Source organism: Sinocyclocheilus anshuiensis, unplaced genomic scaffold, assembly GCF_001515605.1.
Source record: "Sinocyclocheilus anshuiensis isolate Anshui unplaced genomic scaffold, SAMN03320099.WGS_v1.1 scaffold697, whole genome shotgun sequence".
Taxonomy (NCBI): domain Eukaryota; kingdom Metazoa; phylum Chordata; class Actinopteri; order Cypriniformes; family Cyprinidae; genus Sinocyclocheilus; species Sinocyclocheilus anshuiensis.
The window spans coordinates 1,507,327-1,517,859 of record NW_015538036.1 but is presented as its reverse complement, the minus strand read 5'-3'; the positions used below and the strand labels follow the sequence as shown (position 1 = coordinate 1,517,859).

The 10,533-nt window shown below is 39.2% G+C and overlaps 1 protein-coding gene across 1 annotated transcript in view; it reads right to left on the bottom strand.

Annotated features, from left to right (window-relative positions):
• Nucleotides 1–2,247: 2,247 nt before the first annotated feature.
• Nucleotides 2,248–10,533, bottom strand: part of ncor1 (nuclear receptor corepressor 1) — a 104,256-nt gene continuing 95,970 nt past the window's right edge. Inside the window, 9 exon segments of the mRNA XM_016477050.1 lie at nt 2,248–4,427; nt 4,524–4,697; nt 6,160–6,369; nt 6,527–6,580; nt 6,734–6,852; nt 7,132–7,272; nt 7,972–8,210; nt 8,290–8,432; nt 8,659–8,772. Coding sequence (XP_016332536.1) covers nt 4,216–4,427; nt 4,524–4,697; nt 6,160–6,369; nt 6,527–6,580; nt 6,734–6,852; nt 7,132–7,272; nt 7,972–8,210; nt 8,290–8,432; nt 8,659–8,772 — 1,406 coding nt within the window. The 3' untranslated portion in view covers nt 2,248–4,215.

The following is a 10,533-nucleotide window of genomic DNA, read 5'->3' as shown; positions in this document are numbered from 1 at the left end:
ATTCAGGTCATCTCCTGTGGTATCATTACAGGTTGAAATGGGAGAACTGCCCCTTACGCAGACTTCGGCTGATGATGACATACTGGACTAGCATTAAGGGTCACTCGGAAAGTCACCCAGTCAAGAATATTTTAAGAGAATGTTGGGAGTATGAATGTAAAGAATTTGTAAGTTTTGGCTGGATTGTTGGGAAGGAAGCACAGAGAGAAGAAGAAGAAGACGAAGATATTGCACCATCAGTGGCGATTCCAGCGATCCCTCCCTGGTTGTTTCCAATGCCATTTGTTGATTTAAACATTCATAAAGAGATAAAAAGCATCGACATGAACATCCCAATAGTTTCAGCTGTGCAACAATATATAAATCAAACGTATTATTTAGTATTGCAGATATACACAGATGGATCTAAAGACCCAGGGACTGGAAGAACAGCAGCTGCAATATATATACCTAAATTCAATATCAAAGTTGCTAGAAGAGTTTCTGATCATGTATCTGTATATACTTCTGAATTATTAGCTATATGTCTTGCACTGCAGTGGGTTGAAGAGGTCCAGCCTAATACAGTTGTGGTGTGTACAGATTCAATGGCGGCTCTGACAAGTTTACGGAGTGGAAAATCAGAAGCACGACAGGACATATTATATGAAATTCTACAGAGTATTTATAGGATAAGGCAGTTAAGGTTATTGGTTTATTTTCTTTGGGTGCCGGCTCATGTTGGAGTAGAGGGGAACGAGAGAGTTGATCAGCTTGCAAAGAAGACCCTGGAACAACCACAAGTTGAATTCCAAATTACAATAAGTAAAGCTGAAATAAAGAGATTGATATATAGAAGCTGAAAAGAAATGGCAAAAAAGTTGGGAAAATGAAAGAAAAGGGAGGAATTTATTTGAGATCCAGGAGCGTGTTGCTAGAGAGAGAGCAAGTTATGGAAATAGAAGGAAGGCGGTTATCTTATCTAGATTGAGAATAGGACATGTAGCATTAAATAACAGTTTGCACATAATAGGGAAACATGAAACAGGCAATTGTGATAAATGTGGATTACCAGAAACAGTTGAGCATGTTCTTTTAATATGTATAGCGTATGAAAGGGAAAGACATCAGATGTTCCAAGAACTGGAACTGATGGGAATTAGTATATCTCTAAAGACACTATTAGGTTATGGGGTAATGCAATCAAGAATATATGGAGAATTGTTTAAGTATTTAAAAAAGACAAGATTAATGGAAAGAGTTTGAAGTTAGAGTTATATTAATATTATTATTATTATAATTTTCTTTTATCTATAATAGTTTTTCCGGTTCTGTGGCAGCGGTTCTGTGGCTGCGGTTCTGAAACTGCTGGTGCTGCGGGTCTACAGCTGGATATATCTCAGTCGTGCGCCTTCACACTAGTTTACGGTAACGTTACGTCAAATACAGGTGCGCTGCGTGCTACATACTGCGCATCCATTGAGTACATGACCTGATCTATTGAACGCATCCAAATAGTACAGATCGCTTGACGGAGAGCGAAACTCTCAAGCGCTCAGTCAGCGTGTTTATCGAGTGAAAATCTGTGTTGAACGCCTCTCACACACATACTGGCGTGTAAAATCTAAGAATTTATTAGCCAATGGCTAATGTTAGACATCATTTAGTCGCCCAGAGTAAGATTTAGTCGCATATGCGAGTGATTTACTCGCAATGTAGAGGGTTGAGCCTACATTTGGCCAAAATCTAAAAAAGATGATGCTGTATTGGCTGTGACTAAGCGAAGCAGGTTATAGGCTAACGTTACCAGAGCTCTTCCTGTTTTTTTTCTTTTTGAGTAAAGAAAACGCTGTACTTTATTATTATTAGGCCTATTATAGGCAAAGAAAATTGTTTAAAAAAAATAACGTTATTAACCGTTATTTCTTCTATCCGAACCGGTTTCGGAACGGTAATAATACAGAGGAACGCAGGAACAGAAAAAAATATAGATCCTGCTCTGAGTGAACCGATTTATTTATTTTTTGTTCGTTTTCAAGCCCTGTTTAGAAATGTTAAGTAAATGATCTGATGCTATAATAGTCAGTCATGTTCTTACTAATGCAGCAGCATTCAGAAGCAGAAGTGATGCTGGGGAAGTATAGGGCCTACCCAAAATTGAAAATTGTCATCATTTATTCACCCTCATGTCATTCCGGAATCTTCTTTTCTATAGAATCTTGGATTTTTTGGTAGTTGATTGGAAAGAAACACAGTAGAGACAGGAAATACAGCACTGTTTGTTTCAGAGAGGTGGAGCTCTGTTCTACTTTATTGATTGGTCTGCACATTTCTTATCCACTACTGAGGAGACGGTGATACAAACACTGGATTTTCAAAATCGGGACAAGTTACTTTTTCAAGTCTTGATTCAGAACAGACCAGAAAAAAATGAAAGTCACCCTTGCAAAGCTGGACTGTAAAATAGACTGACGTGATGAGCAATTTTAATTTTCTTTAAGATTCAAGTTTCACCATTTTTTGTCAATGCCATTGTAAACACTTGACATCCCGTTAAAACGGGATGAATATAACATGGATGCTGAAAAATATAATAAAATAAAAAGAATGTGGGAAAAAAAAAATCAAAACATGAGCTCAACATTTTTTAGACTTCTGAAGAAAACGAAACCATCATATTAAAGGTGGTGTTATTCAAACAAAGCAGAAGCACATGAAGTGGGGAAAAAAAGCAGGATCAAGAGATGCCTCCATTAGCTTTCATCACATTTAACTATTTCTGCAAGTAACTAAAACTGAGCTTATTCACTTTCAGACAGAGATATTCAGATCTCTGATCAAGTGCTGCTACTCGGCAGCAGCTAAGATAAATGGTACCGATTTTATACGCTTAATCCAAGTTTAGAAAAAAAAACTAGCTCAAATTTCCAAGAATTGAAAATGCAGATAGAGTAAGAGACTGAAACATGAATATATCTGAAAGCGTCCCAGACCTCTTCATGACACTGAATAACTTAGATTACAGGTAGTATGATTTGAAGATTCTCAAAATTACTAAAGAAAAAAAGTGCAACAATGGTGCAGAGATGTATCACGTTTGGTACTTCCTCTTTTTATCTTTGTATTTTTGTTTTGTGGTCTAAGAAAATCACACGTTGATAGAACATACACGTTATATGTGCTCCTTTATGATTAGTAAAAGAGGATTTACAAGTATATTCTCCCTAGAAACAAATTAATCTTCAAAAAGCAAAAAGGTTACTGGGCAGGGGTGGCGGACCTTGTACAACTTCTAAGATAAGCCCTGTTAGAACAGTTAGCAACCGCAAAATAAAGATGACGCGCGTCAAACTGTCAGATATTCAACCGCAGGGCCAAACGCTCTAAACAGATCTGCAACAGGCCACTACTGAAGACTAGAACCAATTTGAAAAGAAAAAGAGAGAGAAAAACAGAAGAAACATTCATCTCATGTCTGAAGTGAATCAGACAAGCTCCTACACAAAAAAAAAGGCTGATGTCTTGTCCTCCTAATACAGCTGACGAATGATTGTGACTTCCTCCCTAAAGTAACAGGACAGAGAACATCTCAACAGTGCTGCACAGACAGGCTCCGCATCTGGAGGGACAAAGTTAATGAAGTCCTTTTTGCGTTTTATTTGGAGTAGTTTCGATTAGACCATTACTTTCAGATGCTGGAAGCTCAATGCTCTTCACCCGACTGACCACAATAATCTCCACAGTGTCTTGTTGCACCCACCGATTCATCCAACTGCGATAAATTTAAAAAGCAATGTTAAAATGCAGAAAGAAAAAAAAACGAGTTAAAGGAAAAACGCTGCAAAAGGTTACTCTATTTACAGACATTGATTTTTTCTTTTTTAAAGAAAAAAATCTTTACAGAAACAAATTTTCAGCAAACAAGTCTCTTTACAAGTTCTTCATCCTTTTGACGTTCACGTCTCTATTCACTTGGGATTTGTCTAGTTCTCGTCCCCAAATGGGCCAAAAAAAAAAAAAAAAATCTAAGCATCGGATTTAATCAGTGTCTCTCTGCAATGCTCTCTCTGACCACCAATGGGCACCAAAGTAGCACCAAATGTACGTCCTCCTTCCCAGCAGAATCTCACTCTCAAATGGCAGCGAGTGGGATTCATAAACACAGCGAAAGGAGGGCGATGGTGAACAGGAGTGGGGCATGGACGCTTGTGTAGGAGAGGGAGGCGATCACCTGCCTCAGTCGTCGCTGTCCGAGAGGGTCTCGTACTGCTCTGACAGTAGCGGTGGCTCTCTCTCCCATGCGCGCGTTGAGGCCACGGGGCCAGAGGCGCCACCCTGTGGCTGCTGCTGCTGGGACTGCATGGAGGGAGATGGGCAGGCCATGGAGGTGGGAGGGGTACTACTTAGCATGCGCATCGTCAAGGGGTTATAGGGGAACTGCATGGAACCTGAAGCAGGATGAAAGAGAGAACAATCATTTTAATTTTCAACTAATGTCACCAACAAAACAATTTCATCTAACAATACACAATCAAGTCGCTCACCTGTGGACGACGGCCGGTCCTCCCAAGCCCAGGTGGGAGCCTGTCTGTGGTAATCGCCCTCCGAATGAACCGAGGACACAGAAGAGGGCCGCTCTCCAGCAGAGTACGCCTGGCCTGGGTTAGGAGACTTTGATTTCCTGCTGCTAGCTTTGCTTTGAAGCTTCTGCTTTCCTGCTATGGAAGCAGAAAGATTGACAAGGATGTCAGCAGTGTGGTTTATGTCCTAGAGACAGATTTGGTCTGGTCTTGAATGAAAACATTCAGAATAGAGGTATCACAGTATTTTTGGTATTTACAATAACCGTGACATTTAAAAATTAAATTTTGATTGGTTGAACCACTGATGTCACATGGATTTTTTAAATGATGTCCTTACTGTGTTTCTAGGCCTTGAATGTGTCAGTTCTGTTGCGGTCTATGCACTGTCAAAAAGCTCTCGGATTTCATCAAAAATATCATAATTTGTGTTCCAAAGATGAACAAAGGTCTTACAGTTTGGACTGACATGAGGGTAATAATTAATGACAGAATTTTCATTTTTGGGTGAACTAACCCTTTAATACTGCACATGTGATAATATCATAAATAATCCAGCGTCAGTAACTATCTGGTTTTCGCATCAACACAGTAGGCGGTGATATTACAACTTATCACTGGTTGCCACCCATTACAAAACTTAAAGACAATGACGCCGTTTGTAGATCTTATTGCCACACAAAATCATGTTGGAAGAGATGACAGACAAAAGCAAAAGACTCTACATGCACCTAAAAAAAAATTATCTTGCCAATGTGGGAGTTTTAGCAAAAACAAAAAAGTTAAGACAGTCTGTAGGAAGTGCCAATCAACAGCAAGTTCTTTTCAGAAACTTTTGTACAGTTACAAACTCTCTCTCCACCTCCCTAAACTCATATTTTGAGTGTGATTCATTTGCCAAAAAGAAGAGAACAAAAAGATAAATTTAACAGATAGCATCATTTATTTCTTTTCTTTTCTATAGATGTCATAAAAATATGATTATCATGAATTCTTTTGGTTGTGATAAATGTAATAAAAATCTGATATTGTGACTGCCCTAATCCAGAGTGATTACCCACAGAAGACCAGTATTAGCTGTGTATTTATCACACACAGATTACACTTTTTTTGTGGCAATTAGTCAAACTAGTGCTGGGCGGTATACCGGTTCATACCGAATACCGGTGTTTATTTTTGTTATATTAATTTTTAAAATACCGCAATACCGGTGTATGTCGAACAACGTTCAGAACGTGACACTGTTTGAAAGGGGTCCCTTTTCACTCTTGCACTGTGGTCACTATTTAGTGTGGCATTTTTTGACAATATTCACTCATCATGACAGTAAAATAGGGCATTCTAATTCAATATACTGCAGCATTTCCTCTCTCAATCAGTAGAAAATATGGTTAGCACCCGGTCATGGATGAAAAAAAAAATACTGTCATGTACCGTGAAACGGGTATAATTTTGAAAAATACCATGATTTACATTTTTGGTCATACCGCCCACCACTAAGTCAAACCACAAGCAATCTGTAGAAAGTTCAGCATGTTGGTATGAGTTTTTCTGTTTTAGGGAAAATGTATGTTCATTGATGTGAATGTACAGTATGAACCTGTGTTAGGGGATGGGCTGGCCTCCTGTCGACCGTCTGAAATACTGCTCATGCTGCCTGAGCTGTTTCCTGTACCCAGCTGGGCTTGCTGCTGCTGTGGCTCCTCCTGCTTCTCCTCCATGTTCCCCATCAGAGCCTTCCTGATGATGTCCTCCAGACCCAGATTACTGGCTGGATCACTAAACGAGTGGTTTCTAGGGTTTACACTGCCTGTAAAACAAACATATATGCACATATCGGAAACACTGAAAACCAATTTAAGTGTTTAAACTATAACAAACACAAACAAATCAAAATACATCAAATGATGCAAGTGCTGATTTTTTTATGGAGAAATTAATCATACTGATGATGTTGTGAAACTCACTTGATGTTGTTACTGCTGGGAGATTGAAGATCTCTGTGCCTGGCTGAGCATTACCTGTTGAGATAAGGAGCAAATGGGAGTAAGAATTAGGTGCTAATCAAGTGGCAGCTGTCTAAATAAAAGACATCAGTGTAACAGTGCAGTGAAGTAAATTTCCTGAGCTTGAATGTCAGTTTCTGAGAAAACAGGCTTGCCGTTGTTACTCACCGACTTCTGCTTTCCGGAAGATCTCCTGCTTTTTGGACATAACCATAGGAGACGTGCTTTCCAGTTTGGTGAAGAATGAGGGGAGGTAACTGCTGCTGCCTGGTGACCGCGAGTCAGTCCTGACACAAAAGAAAGGTCTAAGGTCACACAATGCATATGGCATAGGAAATTTGGGTAGCCCAAAATAACAAAGACAATAAACAGACAACAGTTAGAGGATTCAGGTATACAGGCAGTCCATATTGCATTTAAAATATTTTATTACAACATTTAAATGTTCTTTTTAGTATTTTTTCTTCATCATTCTAAACAAAAGCCTGAAAAATGACATGTAATAAAAAAAAAAAAGCATAAATAAAACCTCATACTTTGAAGTAGAACCGACAATTAATTTCTACCTCTGTTCAGGGAGATCCTGCTCTCGTCTCTGACTCTGCATTACAGTGGCTTCCTGTTTATCCAACCCAGAATAACCCTGAGGAGGAGAGATGGGCTCATAGTTCTCTGGTCCTCTTCCTCGATCAGGAGACCTACCTGGCCTACGAGAGACAGATGGATAAGAGGCTGCTGTTGGGACATTGTTTTCAGTGTGTAAAAAGCATCTCGTGCATTTTGGAAGGATTTGTGTATGTGACCAAAGGTTCTCAGATCAGGTTTCACAGATTACTTAAAGAGGCTGTAAGCAATGTTAGTCCTTTTAGAACTTCAGCCAGATGTAGCCAATCAACTCTTTATTTTTTCAAAACCTGCCTGTAAAGACACTGTTGTATCAATGACAATGTTGTATTTAGAGACGGGGCAAAAGAGCAGTGTTGTCACAATTTTACAGCTAAAATGTCAATGATCCGATTTAACAACTATGCTCTCAGCTTCCTACTTCACAAAGGCTTGTGAATGCCATTCCTGTGAATGAGCAAAAACTACAAGATTTGTGATTGACTAAAGGAATCTAACTTTGGCCAAAACAATTAATTTTTTTCTTTTTTGGCAGATTACAGAGCCTTTAGCTGTCACAGAAGCATGCATTTAAGGGCACCCAATTTTTAAGTTAACCTTTACGGTCTTTGTGTTTTCAATAGAGACTGTTTGTTGGGTGTGCCCATATACAAATATTCACATACACTATCATTCAAAAGTTTGGGGTAGAGCAAGGCCATTGTAATGTTTTTTTGCTCACCAAGACTGAGTGAAATGTTTGGAGGTGTACTTACACACTGTGTGTTTGTGTTCATATGTACCTGGCTCTTGGTTTATCGGAGTTCTCGGGAGATACTCTGCTTGGTGGTCTCTGGTGGTGTGCAGTAGGAGCTGGGTTTTCTGGGCTATAGCAGTTATGGGGTTTAACTCGACCTACAACACCTCCCACACCAGAGCTCTGGAAAGTGGAGGAGAGCGAGGAGGAGGATGAAGAGGAAGGCAGCAAGCTGGATGATGGGGGAGGATCTTGGCTCTTGGCAAAGTCTTGCGTAATGATATGCTGCAAGACAGAGAGAAAAAATGAGGGCAATGACAGAGGAGTGACGTGACAAAGCATCAAGAGTATGAGTTTGACTTACCGAAATGTGGTCAGCAAGGGTCATGATGCGGTGTGATTTCGGGACGGGCCCATAACTGTCTGCGTGCAAGGAGGGGGGCTGTTGAGGTGCAGAAGGTCCTGAATCTCCTGACTGCCTGAACCGGTTAATGTCAAACCTTAATCCTATAAAACATAAGATCAGATCCCCCAAAAAAAAGCAGACGGGGGTAAACATTTTCCTGTCATGAAAATTATTTTTACAATTTTCAAAATAATATAAATATTTTTTCTTTTTGTTGGTGAAATGTAACCTGGATGTGTTCCTGAAATATTTAACAAGATTCACCCCATCTTGACAGAACAGACCTTCTGTTCATGTTCTTGACAGGCCAGGGATTTGAAGTCTCACCTGAGCTCTTTTCTGATGGGAAAGGTCCTTCGTTCTTCTCTTCTCTTAGGGCTGGAGAGTTAGCTGGGCTGATCACCTCGATTCCACCCTGAGCATCATAACGACTGGATGACACTGAACGACATGTAGACATGATGTTACAGCTTTTTAAGTAAATAAAGTTGGTTTGTTAGTAAGAGAGGGTGTGCCATCTACACCTTTAGCACATTGCCTTCAACCTGCATCTAAATAAACACTTGCTAGTGTTCAACAGAAAAAAAAAACGTGACTTTTGATGCTTTTCTGTTCATTTTGAAGACAACATGCCATTGTTACAATTAAATCCATCTGTTAATATCTGTGTGAATATTGAAACCTTAAGTGTGTATCATGGCATCACCACATAATGTGGCATAAAAAAATGAGATTACCCAGAAGTTGGCATCGAAACAACCTTCTAGCAGCCTTTACAGTAAGTCACTTAGGAAAGACAATGAATTTCATTCCCGTGGTAAGAGCTACACACCCTTTAATGGAATTACCCTGTCAAATCTGAGGTCAGAAGTTTGTGACTGTTGTCAGTCTCCGTTCCAGCTGGGTCACAGGTTGTGCTATCGAGGTTTCCTAAGACTATTAGGTCTCATGGCCTCAATGGCACTAGCCATCCTATTAGGTGTCCTGTTAATGCCCTCTGTTAGGAAATCCCTAAGTATATGCCTTGTCTTTTACGTTGTTCGATTTCTTGAATCATTCTTTTTGCCTCTGAGCAGGATATAAAGATGCTGGTGGCACTGTGACCAAATTGCACAAATCCTGCATATGGTGAAACATATCACTTCCTGTTTGCTCTGCTTTGTGGCATGTACACTACTGCTCAAAAGTTTGTAGTCTGTAAGATTTTTCTTTCTGAAAAGAGAATACTTCTATGTAGCAAGGATGCATTAAATTAATCAAAAGTGACTTAAGACATTTGTTACAAAAGATTTCTATATCAAATACATGATTTCTATTCTAAGAATCCTGAAAAAAATATCAGTTTTCACAAAAATATTGAAATACACACAAAAAAATCAATATATGCATTGATGATAAAAATAAACGTTTTTGAAAACGAAATTAGCATATCTAAATGATTTCTGAAGGATCATGTGACACTGAAGTCTGGACAAATGGCTGCTTAAAACTCAGGAATAAAATGTCATCTTCAAATATATTAGGGCTATGCGATACGACGATATATATCGGATGGACGAAATAAAAAGTGTATCGTTTCATATTATGCTCTATCGTTTATTTTGTGGTGTCACAAAATACATTGTTTACGGTAATACTTTTTCATCATTTGGATGACTGTGATCTTTACACGCCACCACGGGGCATGAAGGGGAGACAGAACCAGGTGGAGAATGACCAGCCAGGACAAAACGAGGAGCTCGTTCCTAAACGAGGGACTACATCTGTAGCATGGACACGTGTTTTTAAGCACTGCAGTTTTAAAACAACCGATTTTAAGCTGTTAAAACACAAACAACAGAGCTATATGTGCTGTTACGGTGTGAGAGGAGCGCACATTTTTTACTGCTTTATTGGCTTTGAACGATTACATAAACACACTTGTATGCATCAGAATCCCCGTCTTTGCAAGTATCCTCATAAACACAGTGATTTAGGTCTTAGGAGATAGTAAACAGTTGAAAAAGAAAACGCATATGTAACAGTATATTGGATCCGGACTTCGGTTTTAAAGGGGACGCTGTCCAATGTTTGTCCTGTCTGCCATTCATATTAATCAAACAACAGTGAGATAAAATCTCCCACTGCTCTTGACTAAATTATTTTTGTAACTTTAATAAGAAGAAATTAAAAAATAATAATGATGTACTGTGTGTGTGTATA